Here is a 19,949-nt window from a genome sequence, read left to right on the forward strand (position 1 = left end):
AGGTAAACTGGGCAGTACATTAGGTAAACTGGGCAGTACATTACTGTAGGTAAACTGGGCAGTACATTACTGTAGGTAAACTGGGCAGTACATTACTGTAGGTAAACTGGGCAGTACATTAGATAAACTGGGCAGTACGTTACTGTAGGTAAACTGGGCAGTACATTAGGTAAACTGGGCAGTACATTAGGTAAACTGGGCAGTACATTAGGTAAACTGGGCAGTACATTAGGTAAACTGGGCAGTACATTACTGTAGGTAAACTGGGCAGTACATTAGGTAAACTGGGCAGTACATTACTGTAGGTAAACTGGGCAGTACATTAGGTAAACTGGGCAGTACATTAGGTAAACTGGGCAGTACATTACTGTAGGTAAACTGGGCAGTACATTAGGTAAACTGGGCAGTACATTAGGTAAACTGGGCAGTACATTACTGTAGGTAAACTGGGCAGTACATTAGGTAAACTGGGCAGTACATTACTGTAGGTAAACTGGGCAGTACATTAGGTAAACTGGGCAGTACATTAGGTAAACTGGGCAGTACATTACTGTAGGTAAACTGGGCAGTGCATTAGGTAAACTGGGCAGTACATTACTGTAGGTAAACTGGGCAGTACATTACTGTAGGTAAACTGGGCAGTACATTACTGTAGGTAAACTGGGCAGTACATTAGGTAAACTGGGCAGTAGATTAAGTAAAGGCTTGTTAATCTGAAGACTTCAAATCCTGCAAACAGCTAATTATGTAATGAGCTCCTAAATAACATTTCAGACGGATCCATATAAATCTATGTCTCCTTTAGTAATAGTAGTAGGAGTAGTAGGAGTAGTAGTGATAGTAGTAGTAGTAGTAGTAGTAGTAGTAGTAGTAGTAGTAGTAGTAGTAGTAGTGATAGTAGGAGTAGTAGTACTAGTAGTAGTAGTGATAGTAGTAGTAGTAGTAGTAGTAGTAGTAGTAGTAGTAGTAGTAGTAGTAGTAGTAGTAGTAGTAGTAGTAATATTAATAGTAGTAGTAATATTAATAGTAGTAGTAGTGATAGTAGTAGTAGTAGTAGTAGTAGTAGTAGTAGTAGTAGTAGTAGTAGTAGTAGTAGTAGTGATAGTAGGAGTAGTAGTACTAGTAGTAGTAGTAGTAGTAGTAGTGATAGTAGTAATATTAATAGTAGTAGTCATATTAATAGTAGTAGTAGTGATAGTAGGAGTAGTACTAGTAGTAGTAGTGATAGTAGTAGTAGTAGTAGTAGTAGTAGTAGTAGTAGTAGTAGTAGTAGTAGTAGTAGTAGTAGTAGTAGTAGTAGTAGTAGTAATATTAATAGTAGTAGTAATATTAATAGTAGTAGTAGTGATAGTAGTAGTAATATTAATAGTAGTAGTAGTAATATTAATAGTAGTAGTAGTAATATTAATAATAGTAGTAGTAGTAATGGCTCAGTCGTCTGCTAATCCGGAGGTTCCCTGTTCGATTCCCGCTCCTCCCGATGTGCAGGTTGGCACCTTGCATGGTTGCCTCTGCCATCGGTGTGTGAATGTGTGAGTGAATGGGTACGATTTTAGGAACAAATTGTAAAGCGCTTTGGATAAAAGCGCTATATAAATGCAGCCATTTACCATTTGCCATTTAGTAAATGGTAGTGGTAGCAGTAGTAGTAGGAATAGTAGTAGCAGCAGCAGTAGTTAACACTGTCGCCTCACAGCAAGAAGGTCTTGGGTTTGATTCCCGCTTGGGGACCAGGTTGCCGGGTTGCCAGGTACCCAGGTGGGGTATCTCCCGGGCCTTTAGTGTGGAGTTTGCATGTTCTCCCCGTGCTCGCAAGGGTTTCCCCCCCAAAAAGAGATCAACCCATGCAGAACATATCGCTAACGCTGTCGCGTCCCTGACGAAGATGGACAGGAGCACTTGGATCGGTCCAAGGATTGGTCTGCTCCCGGCTGCCCTCACTTGGGGGGGGGGGGGGGGAGGACGACGACGACGGGGGGGGGGGGTCAAGCGAGGGGGGGGTAGGACGACGGGGGGGGGGGTCAAGCGAGGGGGGGGTAGGACAACGGGGTGGGTCAAGGGAGGGGGGGGGGAGGACGACGGGGTGGGTCAAGCGAGGGGGGGGGGGGGGGGGGTGGGTCAAGCGAGGGGGGGGGGACTACAGGGTGGGTCAAGGGAGGGGGGGGAGGACGACGGGGTGGGTCAAGCGAGGGGGGGGGAGGACGACGGGGTGGGTCAAGCGAGGGGGGCGCGTGAATATTTTCCCTAACGGGGTTGCACTTCCGCGTTCGGTTTGCGCAATCTGATTGGCCACTGACGTTTCTGGTCATGTGACATCTGCGCCAATCGTGTGACTAGGGCTGGGCGATATAACGATAACGATAAATATCGCGATATATTTTAATAATCGAAAAAATCGATTATTTTTTTTTTTACCTGCAACAGGGCAGTTTTAAAACCAGAGACAGTGGACAGACTTGTCTTTCTTGCCTGCAACTTAAAGTAATGGCTTTGCTTGTCCAAATGACAATACTGACCAAATTCAGATTTCTTTTTCTCTTGTCCATTTATTTTGTTTGCTTTCTAATTTAAAATACATTTTGAAACCGTCTGTACACAGTAGGCTATGTGTGCTAGCAGAACTAGACTCCAGTCACGAGTCACAGTGCACATGTTTGTCCACCAAAAAAGCGCCAAAAGATAGAAAATAAACTAGCAGAGCCAGAACTGTTCAACTCCTCTGGAGCCACAGCCAGCAGAGAAGCCGGTTTACTTTAGCTTTTAAACCAGCTGCAGCCTGAGAACTGGAGTGTGAGGGGATGTAACACTAAAGATGGCGGCAATGACAAAGAATTGCTGCAAAATAAACATACATCTGTTTTTTTTTTTTTTTTTATATACTTATAACAATTCGATAATTATCGATATCGAGAAATAAAATAAAATTATCATATCGTTATCGTGATATGATTTTTTTCCATATCGCCCAGCCCTACGTGTGACGCCCGTTTCCATCACCGGTTAAGCTTAGGCTCTCTTTCGAAGTTGGTTAAGGTTAGAGTTTGTCTTAGAGCAGGGCGATAGAACACCAGCCCTGATTCCAAACTCTAACCTTAACCAACTTCAAAAGAGTGCCTAAGCTTAACCGGTGATAGAAACGGGCGTAGTTGTATTCAGTCATCACACACAATACAATATGCACAATCATTCCAGACTGTCAATGGTCTTTGTTTTGGCAGTGACTGAAACATAATGTTTTTTATATTATTCATAAAGTATTCAAATGTGTTCCAAGTGTGTGTGTGTGCATAACAAACCTTCTCAAAGTCTCCTCTGAGCATAGCGATGCGAGCGCTATAGAAGAGAATGATGGACCCCTAGAATATACAGAAAGGGAGAAAGAGAGACAGACGGATAGAAATAGAATAGATATACAGTATTTATTTATACAATATCGTTAATTTATTCAAGTGAAAGTTTAGAAGCCTATCCCACTGATCTGTGGGTATGTAATATATAGTCAGAGTAAATAATAATATTATATTATTATAAATAATATTTTATAACTGACATTAGGGTATAATATATAATAATATAATATATAATATAATATATAACTTACATATAATATATAATTGACATTAGGATATATAATATAGAACTTACATTAGGGTATATAATATAGAACTTACATTAGGGTATATAATATAGAACTTACATTAGGGTATATAATATAGAAGTATATAATATATAACTCACATTAGGGTATTTCTGTTGGTATGGCTCCAGTAAGGCCTCTGCTTCGACCAGGTTTCCTTCTCCTGTTCCTAGAAACAAACAAACAAACAACATCATCATATATTGTGTGTCTACACCTTAGTACACATGTAACTATATCTGATGTACAATGTATGTATGTATGTATGTATGTATGTATGTATGTATGTATGTATGTATGTATGTATGTATGTATGTATGTATGTATGTATGTATGTATGTATGTATGTATGTATGTATGTATGTATGTATGTGTGCGTGTGTGCGTGCGTGTGTATTTGATCAAAAACTTAAAAAGTTACTAATTGCAGGTTTGCCAAAACAAGACCGATAGTCAAACAGTACATTTTGGTACAACGTGAGAAGTAATTTGATGGTGCGGATTGCAAAATGGAGGAAGAGAGGAAATAACGATAGATATAGTATTTCTATCCATCTGTCTGTCTGTCTGTCTATCTATCTATCTGTATTCTATCTATCTGTATTCTATCTATCTATCTATCTATCTATCTGTCTGTCGGTCTGTCTAACAGTACATTAGTACGTAATTGAGACGTGAGACGTAATTTGATGGCGCGGATTACAAAATGGAGGAAGAAATTAAATAACGAGGTAATATGCAAAATCACTGTTTTCTCACATTTACTATAACATACAGTATATATTAGGGGTGGAAACGGTTCACAAAATTCACGGTTCGGTTCGTATCACGGTTTTGGTTTAACGGTTTTCGGTTCGGTTCGATATACGTTGTTTTTTAGTTTTTTTTTTTTAAACGTAACACTCCAAAAATACCACACATCAGCATAAGATATATAGCCTAAAAATAATACAACTTTTCAGTTATTCTCAAGGACGTAGTCATGCAAAAACTGAAAGAACGAGGCAGTTTGACATCAGGCACATTATTTTGAGAGTGACCGGTTAGAGCTAGGAGAGATGTTGGTACAGCAAGAGGGGCATTGCTGATTTAAACATGCTTCTCATTTATTTGGTAAAAAATAAGGTTTACAGCGGTTTGCCTTAAATACAAAGACCGAACTGACTGAAAAATATAGGCAACAAAGTATTAACTTAGTGCAAACAAACAAAATAATTAAATTTTTTGTGGCCACATTATAGACAAAGGCCATCAACATAAAGTATTGATTGATTGAAAGAATGCAGAATGGGTACAATACAGTACAGCTCAATACACACAATTGTTAAGGGGATGCACAGAGTATGCATGCTCAACAAACACTAGACTTTCTTATAAAAAAGGAAAAGTCACTGTGTTATTTAAAATAAATAAATCATGTGTACTAAATATATATTTACTTTTTAATTGCATGAAACATTATGAAGTATTCTCTTATGCCGTTTTTCACTGCATGGTACCTAATCAACTTGACTCGCTTTTGCTATTTGAGAGTCTTGCTAGCCGTATTTGAAGTGACAACACACCAGGAAGTAAATAGTCAACAGTAACACACAGCATTGGAACCTGGAGAAGCCCTGATGATATAATATAAACGAACAGCTAATAAACGTGAAGTTATCTTTAAACCTCTGTTGTCAAGCCTTGTCAATACACCCCCCCCCTTCCCCACTAATGTATCTTGTGTCGTGGAGTCACTTCGCTGTGAGTATTTCCGCAGTTAGCTTGCGGCTAACGTTATAACCGAACAATACACACATGCCCCGAACCGTGGAGGTCGTATCGAACGGTGCACTGTTCGAATGCGAACCGTTCCACAGGGATGTTCGATATTGGCTTTTTTACCGATATTGTCCAACTCTTAATTTCCGATACCGATATATGCGGGGTTTCCCCCCCAAAAAACATAACATTATGCATACTTTTCACAATAAATAAAATAAGAATTTGTTCTTACTTGCTTGCCTGGGTAAATAAAGGTTAAATAAATGTAAAAATATATATATATATATATATATATTTTAAACGGATACCGATAATTTCCTATATTACATTTTAATGCCAATATCGGCCGATAACATCGGTAGGCCGATAATATCGGGCATCCCTAATATATACACACACACACACTGAACATACCTAGTATTATATACAGTATATATACACACACTGTATAAACCCATGATTATAAATATACACACTGTACTTACCCAGTATTAGAGTGACATACGTGTGGTAGAAAAGCAACGTCAGGATGCTTAGGATGGACCTCAGACTGTTACTGTCAGCTCCTTCCCTCAGCTGAGACAAAGCAAAGTTCTAGAGAGAGACAAGAGAGACAGACAGAGAGAGATAGAGAGAGAGAGAGAGAGACAGAGACAGAGACAGAGAGACAGAGAGAGAGAGAGAGAGAGAGAGAGAGAGACCTCCCATGTGTGAGTGTGATGTAGGGTCTATCTATCTATCTGTATGTATTTTACCTGTATGTCTGTCTGTCTGTCTATCCATCTGTCTATCTATCCATCTGTTTATCTATCTGTATGAATTCTATCCATCTGTCCGTCCGTCCGTCCGTCCGTCTGTGTCTATCTATATTCTATCCATCTGTCCATCCCTCCGCCCATCTATCTATCTACATTCTATCTGTCTGTCTGTCAAACTATCTGTCCATCCGTCTGTCTGTCTGTCTGTGTCTCACTCAACCTTCCTTGGAGAAATAGAAAATTACACAGAAAAGAGAGAAAGAGTGGGAGAGAATGAGGCGAGAGGGAAAGAAGCAAGGGATGAGGATAATAAAAAGAGGGAGACAGCAAGAAAGAGGGAGAGACGGCGAGGGAGAGACAGCAAGAGAGACAGAGAGACACACACACAGCGAGAAAGAGGGAGAGAGAGGTTGTACTGACCCTGTTCCCTGAGAAGCCGATGCACTCTAACAACCTCAGAACCCTCTGGGGTAGAAGAGACAACATCTAGAGAGAGATAGAGAGAGAGAGACCCACACATAGTGAGAGAGAGAGAGAGAGAGAGAGAGAGAGAGAGAGAGAGAGAGAGAGAGAGAGAGAGAGAGAGAGAGAGAGAGACAGATTGTTAGGCAATAGGCAATACATACTGTTTATATGACTGTATACATTTCATCAGAGAGGTCAGGGTCACAGGGTCCTGAGTTTTGGGGGATGTTTGTGGTTGTACTGGGCAGCTCCTAGTGGTCAACAGTGTCAGACTGTGGTAGTACTGGGCAGCTCCTAGTGGTCAACAGTGTCAGACTGTGGTAGTACTGGGCAGCTCCTAGTTTCTTTAATAGTTGTCATACAGAAGTACAGAATACTTTCATACAAAATGCTTCTTACTGTTACGCTCCAGAGACTGTGCTAGACAAGATAGTATCAAATAACATAGTATAGCATGTAATTTAGAAGTAGAAAATGAGGTCACAGTGTTCAGTATAGACATATGTACAATGTTCGATGCAGAATAGACGTAACTGAGTTACCATATAATATACAATACTATGCAGTGTACTAATGTACAATACTATATAGTGCAAAGCAGAAATGGGATGAGGTACAATTTAGGTACAATTTACAGTAAGGTGTACGAGTTGTAGTGCAATCCTTCATCAATAAATATAAAGTGTGGGGAGTGGGTGCTACAGTGTGTTTGTTTAAAGTGAGTGTGTGCTATAAAGTGTGTGGAGTGGGTGCTACAGTGTGTTTGTTTAAAGTGAGTGTGTGCGTGTGGATGTGTGTGCTATGTGCGTTTGATGGTTGTTGTTGTGTAGTGTTCATTGTTCGTTTAGCAGCCTGATGGCCTGGGGATAGAAGCTTCTTCTGAGTCTTTCTGTGCTCGCCTTGAGACTCCGGTATCGCTTGCCTGACCGCAGCAGTTCAAAGAGGCAGTTGTTCGGGTGACTGGAGTCTTTAATGATTCTCTTAGCCTTGCCCCTGCACCGCTTGTTGTAAATGTTCTGGAGGGTGGGGAGCCCCCCTCCAATTGTGCGTTCGGCTGAACGTGTCACTCTTTGTAGTCTGCTTCGGTCTTGTGCAGTGCTATTCCCAAACCAGGAGGTGATGTTGCCAGTCAGGATGCTCTCTATTGTACATGAGTAGAAGTTCTTAAGGATCTTCTGACTGACTTGGAACTTCCTTAGGCGCCTGAGGAAGTAGAGGCGTTGTCGTGCCTTCTTCACAACACTGTCAATGTTTGTGGTCCATGTCAAGTCCTCGGATATGTAGGCTCCGAGGTACTTAAAGCTGTTGACTCTCTCAACCGGTGCCCCGTCGATGCTGAGGGGGCTGTAGTCCTTGACCCCCGACCTCCTGAAGTCCACAATCATCTCCTTTGTTTTGCTGACGTTCAGGGAGAGGCTGTTTTCCTGGCACCATCCCGCCAGGACCTTGACCTCTTCCAGGTAGGCCCTCTCGTCGTTGGCAGAGATCAGGCCCACCACCACTGTGTCGTCAGCAAATTTGATGATTGTATTGCTACTCCGCTGAGCCACACAGTTGTGTGTGTACAGGGAGTAGAGGAGGGGACTCAGAACACAGCCCTGGGGGGCCCCTATGTTGAGGGTGATGGATGAGGAGGTGCAGTTTCCTGCTCTCACCACCTGGGGTCTGCCCGTCAGGAAGTCCAAGACCCACTGGCAGAGGTCATAGTTCAAGCCCAGGTCCCTGAGCTTGGCTATGAGTATGGAGGGGACTATGGTATTGAATGCCGAGCTGTAGTCGATGAATAGCATTCTCACATAGTTCCCCTTCCTCTTGTCCAGGTGTGATGCTGCTGTGTGCAGCACATGGGCTATGGCTAGTGGGCAACAGTGTCAGACTGTGGTTGTACTGGGCAGCTCCTAGTGGTCAACAGTGTCAGACTGTGGTTGTACTGGGCAGCTCCTAGTGGTCAACAGTGTCAGACTGTGGTTGTACTGGGCAGCTCCTAGTGGTCAACAGTGTCAGACTGTGGTTGTACTGGGCAGCTCCTAGTGGTCAACAGTGTCAGACTGTGGTTGTACTGGGCAGCTCCTAGTGGTCAACAGTGTCAGACTGTGGTTGTACTGGGCAGCTCCTAGTGGTCAACAGTGTCAGACTGTGGTTGTACTGGGCAGCTCCTAGTGGTCAACCGTCTCAGACTGTGGTTGTACTGGGCAGCTCCTAGTGGTCAACAGTGTCAGACGGTGGTTGTACTGGGCAGCTCCTAGTGGTCAACAGTGTCAAGACTGTAGTTGTACTGGGCAGCTCCTAGTGGTCAACAGTGTCTGACTGTGGTTGTACTGGGCAGCTCCTAGTGGTCAACAGTGTCAGACTGTGGTTGTACTGGGCAGCTCCTAGTGGTCAACAGTGTGGCTGTACTGATTGTACTGGGCAGCTCCTAGTGGTCAACAGTGTGGTTGTACTGGGCAGCTCCTAGTGGTCAACAGTATGGTTGTACTGGGCAGCTCCTAGTGGTCAACAGTATGGTTGTACTGGGCAGCTCCTAGTGGTCAACAGTATGGTTGTACTGGGCAGCTCCTAGTGGTCAACAGTATGGTTGTACTGGGCAGCTCCTAGTGGTCAACAGTATGGTTGTACTGGGCAGCTCCTAGTGGTCAACAGTATGGTTGTACTGGGCAGCTCCTAGTGGTCAACAGTATGGTTGTACTGGGCATATTCCGGGTGTGAATGTATGCGCAACTGTGTGAACGTGAAGCAGGGTGTTACATCTATACTCAGAGAACCTAGCCTGGTAAATAAAGGTTAAAGGTTAAAACCAGACCTGGCCATGACCACAGAGTTGGTGAATATATGATATGAATTATTTCCACTGACATTTTATTATTCCAAACAATTCAACAACGGATACTTACCAGGTTAAATGATCCAATGCCAAGCTTGACCCCGCCCTCAAACTGTCTGTACGAATCAGAGCTGCCGGCCTTATCCTGAGTGACATTCAACACATTCTGACAGTCCCTATTGGATAAAAACACAGGATATGGTATCACAAACAGGAAATTACACACACACACACACACACACATAGACCACACACACACACACACATAGACCAGCAATACCAACTGAGTATACGTGGGATGTCCGATATTATCGGCCGATATCGGCATTAAAATGTGATATCGGAAAATATCTGTATCGGTTTTCAATTTTTTTATTTATTTATTTTTTGTACATTTCTAAAACCTTTATTTACCCAGGCAAGCAAGTACGAACAAATTCTGATTTTATTTATTGTCAAAAGTATGCATAATGTTGTGTTAATTCCACAACAAGAGATATGTTAATTACCTGAAATTATTCCATTTTTTGGGGGGGGAAACTCTGCATATATCAGTATCGGTTGATATCGGTTGATATCGGTATCGGAAATTAAGAGTTGGACAATATCGGTATATCGGTATCGGTAAAAAAGCCAATATCGAGCATCCCTAGTTGGTACGCATACGTGACTAAGTTGCCCCCTACCTGCGCGAGCTGCTGCGCTAAAAAAATACGACGGGGCTCTGTGGAGGAACCATGACACTCCCCTGACTAAAAGTTGTTTCAAACTAAAAACGGCTGGATGTCATTTTGCCAAATCAGCACGGCTGTGAGTCTTTCACCTTTTACATATCTAGCTTTGGCATGGATTGATTGATTAGATCGCTAGCATGGCTAACAAATGCAAATATATTGTAGTCTGCCCTGTTGTTCTGACCAGGATTACGTTCCTTTTGCCCCCTTGATGCGCACACCGAGTCGTATACAGCGAACAGGTCTATAGGGAAAACAGGACATGATAATGCAAATATTCTTATTTTGTTGACAAAATATATAGCCTTTTCTTCACTGCGTACATAATTGTGTAAACGTTTCTGCTTTTGCCACTCAACTTGCCTTAGAAATGGTTCATCAATGTTGTTAGAATTATTCAATGAGAGTAATGGGTATTTTTTTGTGGAAACGATCATGTTAGCTTGTGGCTAATGTTCCGTTTCAAAAGAGAAATGCTACACAAGAGCTTAATGCTAAAAAGCTGCTTTGGGGAAAATGTTTTCCCTGTAGCATTTGGCAAAGAAGAATAACAAATACAAATATTATTATATTGTGGACGTAATTGTCACGACCAAAGATTTCTCGTTGTCAGTAAATAAGTAGAAGATATTAGTAGCTTTAATAGAAGATATTGGTAGTTTTAGTAGAAGATACAAGTCGTTTTAGTAGAAGGTATTAGTAGCTTTAATAGAAGATATTTGTAGTTTTAGTAGAAGATTTTCACACCCACTTGTAGATCTGGTAGCTGGTTCGTATCTTGATCCCTCCTTTAATAAAACTAAGCATGTTCTCATCCTGAAAGAGAGTGAGACAGAGAGAAATAGAGAAAGAGAGCGAGAGAGAGAGATCAGAGAGAGAGAGAGAGTGAGTAAATATAAAGATTACTAGTGACAGACTGACATACCAGTACATAGAAGGAACAATAAAAAAAATTACATGAAAATAAATGATCGGACATTAAATTATTAAATGAGAAAGTAACAAGGTACACCATATCAACTTTAACTTTACGTTATGTAGTATATTTGTGTGTGTACTCTACCTGTACAAAAGTGAGCATGGCTTTCTGTAGCAGGCACTCAGCGTAGCAGATCTCAGCATGCATCTCCTCTGAAATAACATAGTATATTACATTTATTAATCACAGTTTTTTTTTTATCTACTTTTTTCTCCCCATTTTTCTATTTTTCTCCCATCCCAATTTCGTATTATCCAATTCTACCCTCCCCTGTCTCGAACGTTGTTAGGCCATGCCTCACACTGGTCGGCTGCAATGTGGACGAAGCCTTGCATCACGTGTCCCCTCCGCGTGAACACTTCAGGCAACCAACTTGCGTTCAGCGTTTCTCTGATTTGACCGCGGCAAAGCGAGAGAGCGGCAGAGCGGAAATAGGCTGCTGCTCTGGCGAAAGAAAGACAGGCATTCTATTGCCATGCTCTGCGACAAACTCTAACCTTAACCAACTCCGAAAGAATGCCTAAACTTAACCCTAACCTTAACCAACTCCGAAAGAATGCCTAAACTTAACCCTAACCTTAACCAACTCCGAAAGAATGCCTAAACTTAACCGGCGAAAGAAATATTGCCATGCTCTAAGACAAACTCTAACCATAACCAACTCCGAAAGAATGCCTAAACTTAACCCTAACCTTAACCAACTCCGAAAGAATGCCTAAACTTAACCGGCGAAAGAAAGACGTTTATATAGAGTGATTCGAACTTGTCACCAACTGGACCGCAGGCTCCACAGCAAGCTGGCGAACGAGTTGAGCTAACCGTCGATGTTAAAACAGGGGGGATTGTGTGCGGCAACCTGCGCGCCGCTGCCGCTCTGCCGCTGCCGCTCTGCCGCTGCCGCCTGCCGCTGCCGCGGGAGCGTGCTAGGCGTGGTCACGTGGGTCGCTGAACGCAAGAAGGTTGCCTTAAGTAATGAAGCGTCCCCTCCGGTACACGAGGAGGCAGCCGTCACATCTTTTCACCTGCACAGCGCGATCTCTCAGTGGCGAGGAGACTTCCGGTTTGACAGCAGTATGTAGCGACGCATTTTGTTATTGCTCCGCTCCCGTCAACGTTAATTTAGTTTAAAAACCTTATTTTAACAACACTAATGAGATTTAACCACATCGTATATATTAAATGAGACCTTCTACTAACTATATCAAAAGACATAAAGACTCAACATGGATTCTAAGGACAAGAAAAAGAGTGGAAAGAGAACCGGTGCCGATATTCCAACGGCGCAGGTTTTGACACGTTCAAAGGACACAGCTGTCGCCAGTTCAAGTTCAACAATACCGGTGTTGACTGGCCCCATCGGGGAGACAATAGTGGAGAATACACCGGGACCAACGACGACAGGCCCCGAGAGGGTGACAGCAGACGACATCATAACGGTAACGGCGGGGAAAAACACTGTCAGAGATAAAGCAGGGGAATTTGAGAAAATGTACATCAAACCCACCGTGTACCCAAACGCACCTACAACGTCAACCGATACAAGCAGTGAAATCACACAACCCGACTTCAATTCTCTGACTGACCTGATAAAAGATCAGATACAAGTAGGGAAGGATCAGATGGTCGCTTTCAAATTACACATCGATGAACTCAAAGATGAATTCAAAGCACACATCGATGCTAAATTCGAAGAGGTTATAAAAGCGGCCGCTGTACAGGCTGAGCGAATCACTGCTGTGGAGAAAACGGTGATAGGAATTACACTGGTGGTCCATGAGAACGAGAAGACCGTTAACGATGGATTTACAGAGTTAACGAAGGAGATAAAAAAGGTGGAAGAAGCGTTTCGGAAGAAAATACAAGACATCGAAGATGAAACAATGGAGAGGCGGCTCGAGATCCAACGTTACTACAGGCAAAATAATATCCGTATTGTGGGACTGGATGAATCAGTCAATTGCACAGACGACAGTTTTCCAACTGTATTAGCTGAGATCCTAGGTAACCACACCCTACCCACAGCGCCGATAGTGGACCAATGTTACAGAATCGGTACACGAGAACAAAGAGGCAACGGTCCGAGGGTTATCATTGCTACTTTGCGCAAGACAGTAATAAGAGACGCCATCATCAGAGGGGCGCGCAATCAAAGGGGTAAACTGAAATATGGTGATAATTCAATATCTATCTACGAAGATCTATGCAAGGAGGCCATCGCTCAGCGTGTCCCCTACAAGGATGTGATGCAGAGATTGTACAAGAGTGGTCTTAAACCAAGCCTTAAGTACCCGGCACTACTATCGATCTTGGGGAAATACGGTATTAGGCACGGATTACGCACGCCTAAAGACGCCGAGGATTACATGAAGCAACATGGATCTGGTCCCCCGGGGCCGGACGCGACTTAGGCTCGAATCAGATTAGGCCTACTCATCTTTCTCTTTTTTTTCAATTTTTTTCCCTCTTTGTATTTGAGTACTCTTATTAGAATGACTTTAGCACGGCTCAACAAAAGCAACAGATGACATGCATGCTGGCAACACCAAGGCACAAGGTGTTTAATACGGTTCGTAAGACATTATATTTATTGACTTCTGGTCTCTGAGGAGACAATAATCCAATATTGACATTGGGAACATTCTGGAACATTCTGGACTCCTCTCCCAACTGCTCAGGGGCACAATGGAATATTCCGGAAAATACTATTAGGTCATGACCCCTGGGTAGGAAGATCATTCTGGAACATAACAGCAGTGTTTACGAATTCACAAGAGTATTCTACAACCTTCCAGAATATAATGCTATAAAGTTCAATAAGGCTTTAAAAAAAAAAACATCAGCCACATCTAAAGGTACAAGCATGACAAGGTTATTCTAATATTTTAAATAATTACTCCATTGATTTAGTGATTTGCATAATGTAGCTCTAAAAGTCTCTGTTTTTCTCTTTATTCATTTTTATTTCGTTTTCTTTTTTCTCTGAGTTTTATTTGAAGTCTCACTCTTTTTTATTGATTTTCTTTTTATTTCTATTTCTTTATTTTTTTTTCTTTTGATGGTGTTAATATTTTTCTCCACTCTATTCCTCTTTCCGATGGTTCCAACATAAGTTAGTAGAGGGTTCAAATGAATATATCAATGAAGGTATATTTTTCATTTTTCACACTATTGTTATTACATTAATGGGAAGGCGCAAGACCAAAAAGCGACATTCTATTGGATTAGAATGAAAGTTTTAGATCCTATGGCAATTAGCATAGGAAGATTAGGGTTACAAAGCTCATTTTGGGCAATCCGGTGGCTTAAGGGAGGGAGTCATACGCTTAGGATGTGTCTATGGAACACAGTCCTGTACGACTCTCGGTGGGAGGGGGAAATTAGGGGATTTTTATTTGTATATATATATGTTTTTAAGCTCGGCTCTCAACGGGACCTCAATAGTTGGATGTATATCTATTGTTGCTTCGCACTCCAGAAGCATTACCAACAACTACACAACAACATGTATAGATTATGGCTAGTTTGAATATAATGATCTGGAACACTGGAATAAATAATCAACACAAACGCAAAAGCGTGCTTACACTGATGAAAAAAGAACAGGTTGACGTGGCTCTGCTAAGCGAAACGCACATTTTAGAGAAAGACATAGATACGTTAGCGGACAACACATACCATAACATTAGTCACTCTTCCTTTGGAACGAGAACTCAGGGAGTAGCCATAGTAGTTAGACTGAAGTTGAATATTGAATTGAAGGGAGTATGGTCTGATGCAGATGGTCGGATAACTATAGCTAAGATTGTACACAAGAACAGGAAAATAGCGTTGGTAGCGGTATACGCCCCAAATTTGTACGAAGTTGGTTTCTTCACTACACTTACCAAAGCAATGTTAGACCTTCCCGATTACTCATTTATAATTGGTGCGGATTTTAATGCCATTTGGAATCCAAGGATGGACAAATCTTACCCCTCCTTTTCCAACGAACAAAAAAAATCATCTAATGCATTAAAAGATTGGTCGAAGATTACAGGTGTAAATGACTTATGGCGATCACTTAACCCCACGACCCGGAAGTACTCTTGTCGATCTGCGAGACATAATACATTATCCAGAATAGATTATGTTTTGGCATCCCCGAGACTATTTGATAAATATGACGTGGAAATGATACCCAATGCATTATCAGATCACTGTTATTTACTCCTAAAAGGAACATTTGGTATACTATCTTCCCGAGCCCCAAGATGGCGATTTAACTCGATGCTGCTTAATAACAAGGAATTCATTACACAACTCAAAGAAGCTCTTACAGTATTCCTACGGAGGAATGCAAACTCGGTGCAGGACCCCAGAATATTATGGATGTCGGTAAAAGGAATGATCAAGGATTTCACTGATAGCTTTTCCTCCAAAATGCGCAAGAATCGATGCTCAAAACTGGCTGAACTGGAAACACTTTATTCAACGTTATTTAATTCTTTACAATACAACAACTCGATTCGACTGGAAAATCAAGTTAATGTACTAAAAAAAGAGATTAATGCCATATACAGACAACAATCGGAAATACAAATACGCAGCACAAGACAACAACAGTACTCTCAAGTGTACACTTTAACATGGTTTGATCCCCAAGCATCAGTATCCTGGAGAAAATTAGAAGAAAATATAGTAGCCCCACATAGACTGAAGGACATAGCATACACTAAAATATCAATTAAGCAATGCGAACGGAAATTTGGCCCCATAATTACTCATGCAATCCGGATATGGCGTGAAACACAAAAAAAACATTCTAATCCACATAAATGGCACAATCATACTCCCTTATTCAATAACAATGCACTCTTGATTGGAAAACGACCTATAAGATTCCCTATATGGGAAAAGCAAGGCATACACTCATTAGGTGATGTTTTTAACAAACAGGGTTTCTGTAGCTATGAAGAAATACGCAAAAAAATGTATCTCACCGAGTCCACAATTTTTTTTTACACACAGTTATTGTTATGTTTGAAGTCTCAAGGTGTTCCATTAAAGATACCAATTGAACACCACAGATACCACAAATTCTTCTATGAAAGAGAGACATCGAGAGGTTTTGTTTCAGATTTGTATCATCAATTACTAACGTCCTCGTATGAAACCCTCCACCTAGACTCCGTCTGGAGGAGGGATATACCAGACCTGGAAAGCGATTTTGATTGGCAAGAAGCCTGGGCAAATGTTCGATTTACATCAAGGAACCCAGACCATCAACAAATAAATCTTAACTATATTCACAGGACATACTTGACTCATATAAGACTGAAAAAATTGGTCTTAAACAAGACTCCAAATGCTCCTTATGTACAAATGGGGACGAGGGGACATTTATGCACATGTACTGGGACTGCCCACCAGTTAAAATATTCTGGAAAGAGGTGACCCAGCAATTATCAAATCTCTTAACTCTGAATATACCTGTACACCCCTCTGTATTACTGCTGAATGATGTTTTTGAGAATGCAGTACATCCACAGCTAAAGAGATTGGTTTTATCGGGTATCACAGTGGCTAAAAAGCTGAAAGCATCACGATGGTTCCAACCGGAAAAAAATTGCCGAAAGGTCTGGATTATTACATATCTCGATGTGATTTATCAAGAAATATCTACAGCAAGAATTTTGGGTCTCAATGAATCAAAAATGAAAATGTGGTTAGAAAAAAAATTGAAGTTATTCGAACTTGTCACCAACTGGACCGCAGGCTCCACAGCAAGCTGGCGAACGAGTTGAGCTAACCGTCGATGTTAAAACAGGGGGGATTGCGTGCGGCAACCTGCGCGCCGCTGCCGCTCTGCCGCTGCCGCCTGCCGCTCCGCTCTGTCGCTGCCGCGGGGGCGTGCTAGGCGTGGTCACGTGGGGCGCTGAACGCAAGAAGGTTGCCTTAAGTAATGAAGCGTCCCCTCCAGTACACGAGGAGGCAGCCGTCGCATCTTTTCACCTGCACAGCGCGATCTCTCAGTGGCGAGGAGTAACGCGTGGGAGGCTCACGCTGCCCCCGATACTTCCTGATTCTGCTGTACAGGCGCACCAACCGACCTGTAGGAGTCGCTGTCCACAACGTCCGATCCCCACCCACCGGCTTTCCCACCCTCTAACACTGCCAATTGTATTAGTATGAACGACCAGCCAAGCCGGAAGCAACGCAGAGAGCTGGGCTCGAACCCAGCATCTCCTGCGTTAGTGGCGAGCGCCTTGCCCACTGCGCCACTTAGCCGCATTTATTAATCACTGTTAACTTAATATCCTCTGAGATAACATAAATATTATATATAACAGCTATAACACCTGGAGTAGGAGGGGGAGGGGCTATGACACCTGGATGATGGGGGGGAGGGGCTATGACACCTGGATGGGGAGGGGGAGGGACTATAACACCTGGAGGAGGAGGGGGAGGGGCTATAACACCTGGAGGAGGGGGAGGGGCTATACCACCTGGATTATGAGGGGGAGGGGCTATAACACCTGGAAGAGGAGGGGGGGGGGGGGCTATAACACCTGGAGGGGCTACAACACCTGGAGGGGGAGGGGCTATAACACCTGGAGGAGGAGGGGGAGGGGCTATAACACCTGGAGGAGGAGGGGCTATAACACCAGGAGGAGGGGGGAGGGGCTATAACACCTGGATGAGGAGGGGGAGGGGCTATAACACCTGGATGAGGAGGGGGAGGGGCTATAACACCGGGAGGAGGGGCTATAACACCGGGATGAGGGGCTATAACACCGGGATGAGGGGGGGGGGGGCTATAACACCTGGATGAGGAGGGGCTATAACACCGGGATGAGGAGGGGGATGGGCTATAACACCTGGATGAGGAGGGGCTATAACACCTGGAGGGGGAGGGGCTATAACACCGGGATGAGGAGGGGGAGGGGCTATAACACCTGGATGAGGAGGGGGAGGGGCTATAACACCTGGAGGGGGAGGGACTATAACACCGGGAGGAGGGGCTATAACACCGGGATGAGAAGGGGGAGGGGCTATAACACCTGGAGGAGGAGGGGGAGGGGCTATAACACCTGGAGGAGGAGGAGGAGGGGCTATAACACCTGGAGGAGGAGGAGGAGGAGGAGGGGCTATAACACCTGTCGTACCTTCATGCAGGTTGTAATTCGTGTTTTTGGTCACCAGACTGGAGAGAGAGCCAACCATGGAATTTCTCTTCCTGAACCTACACACGCACAAGCACGCGCACGCACACACACGCACACATAGGGGAAACAGATTTAGCTTTGAAAGATTAACTTGGCTAAGAAATCCAGCAAAATATGTATGTTTCTCTGTCTGTCTGTCCCTCCTACCTCTGACTGGTCTGTCTATCTCTCCGTCCGTCTGTCTGTCTGTCTGTCTGTCTGTCTATCCATCTGTCTGTCCATCTGTCTCTACCTCTGATGGGACTGTCTGTCTGTCTGCTACCTTTGACAGGTCTGTAGTGCGTCCTTGATGGTGCTCATGGCCGTCTGAATGTCTCTCTGTTCAAACGTCATGGTTGCCTGCATCACCAGGATACTGCTATAGCCCAGAGCATGGTACATACTCTTTCTCCACCTGTACACACACACACACACACACACACACACACACACACACACACACACACACACACACACACACACACACACACACACACACACACACACACACACACACACACACACACACACACACACACACACACACACACACACACACACACACACACACACACACACACACACACACACACACACACACACATTTGGTGGAAACAGATTAAGGCTAGAATTTGTGTCTTTTTTCCCCTGCACCAAACATGGGTACGGAGCTTGGCATTGCGAAGCACTGATTGGATGGAACCTTTCATTCATTCAAAGTGTGCTGGAGCTCAGCCTGTCAACAACTGTTGTGATTCATCTTCACTGAAGCGTCATGCATATATAAACACACTTTGAACGCACAAAAAGAAAGACATTTAGGCTGTTTGTAGCTCTGAAAATGATTTTAGCCAAACAAGGTAAGAGCATAGCTTTAGCAATATATGACATATTTAGTAGGTATACCTTAGGAAACAACAAGTAACATTAGACATGGTAGGGTTAGGGGTAATTAGGGTTAGGGGTAGTTCAGGGTAGTGGTAGTTAGGGTTCAGGGTAGTCAGGGATAGGGGTAGTTCAGGGTAGTTAGGTAGTGGTAGTTAGGGATAGAGGTAGTTAGGGTTAGTCAGTGGTAGTTAGGGATAGTGGTAGTTAGGGTTAGGGATAGTTAGTGGTAGTTAGGGTTAGGGGTAGTTAGTGGTAGTTAGGGTTAGTTAGGGGTAGTGGTAGTTATGGTAGGGGTAGTTAGGGTTAGGGATAGTTAGGGGTAGTTAGTGGTAGTTAGGGTAGGGGTAGTTAGGGTAGAGGTAGTTAGGGGTAGTGGTAGTTAGGGATAGTTAGGGGTAGTGGTAGTTAGGGTTAATGAGGGGTAGAGGTAGTTAGGGATAGTTAGGGTAGGGGTAGTTAGGGGTAGAGGTAGTTAGGGATAGTTAGGGTAGGGGTAGTTAGGGGTAGGGATAGTTAGGGGTAGAGGTAGTTAGGAGTTAGAGGTAGTTAGGGGTAGAGGTAGTTAGGGGTTAGAGGTAGTTAGGGATAGTTAGTGGTAGAGGTAGTTAGGGGTTAGAGATAGTTAGGGATAGAGGTAGTTAGGGGTAGAGGTAGTTAGTGGTAGAGGTAGTTAGGGATAGTTAGGGGTTAGAGGTAGTTAGGGGTTAGAGGTAGTTAGG

The 19,949-nt window shown here is 43.2% G+C and overlaps 1 protein-coding gene across 1 annotated transcript in view; it reads right to left on the reverse strand.

Moving 5' to 3' along the window:
- ttc39b (tetratricopeptide repeat domain 39B) overlaps nucleotides 1-19,949 on the reverse strand; it is a 71,099-nt gene that overhangs the window by 18,242 nt on the left and 32,908 nt on the right. The window contains exons 4-12 of the mRNA XM_084325467.1: nucleotides 18,626-18,757; nucleotides 18,304-18,380; nucleotides 11,243-11,310; nucleotides 10,931-10,995; nucleotides 9,516-9,621; nucleotides 6,580-6,645; nucleotides 5,887-5,995; nucleotides 3,739-3,806; nucleotides 3,297-3,356 (exon numbers count right to left, since the gene is read on the reverse strand). Coding sequence (XP_084181593.1) covers nucleotides 3,297-3,356; nucleotides 3,739-3,806; nucleotides 5,887-5,995; nucleotides 6,580-6,645; nucleotides 9,516-9,621; nucleotides 10,931-10,995; nucleotides 11,243-11,310; nucleotides 18,304-18,380; nucleotides 18,626-18,757 — 751 coding nt within the window. The remainder of the gene's footprint in view (nucleotides 1-3,296; nucleotides 3,357-3,738; nucleotides 3,807-5,886; nucleotides 5,996-6,579; nucleotides 6,646-9,515; nucleotides 9,622-10,930; nucleotides 10,996-11,242; nucleotides 11,311-18,303; nucleotides 18,381-18,625; nucleotides 18,758-19,949) is intronic.

The sequence above is a fragment of the Notolepis coatsorum genome, assembly GCF_963971535.1.
Source record: "Notolepis coatsorum genome assembly, chromosome: 1".
Lineage (NCBI taxonomy): Eukaryota > Metazoa > Chordata > Actinopteri > Aulopiformes > Paralepididae > Notolepis > Notolepis coatsorum.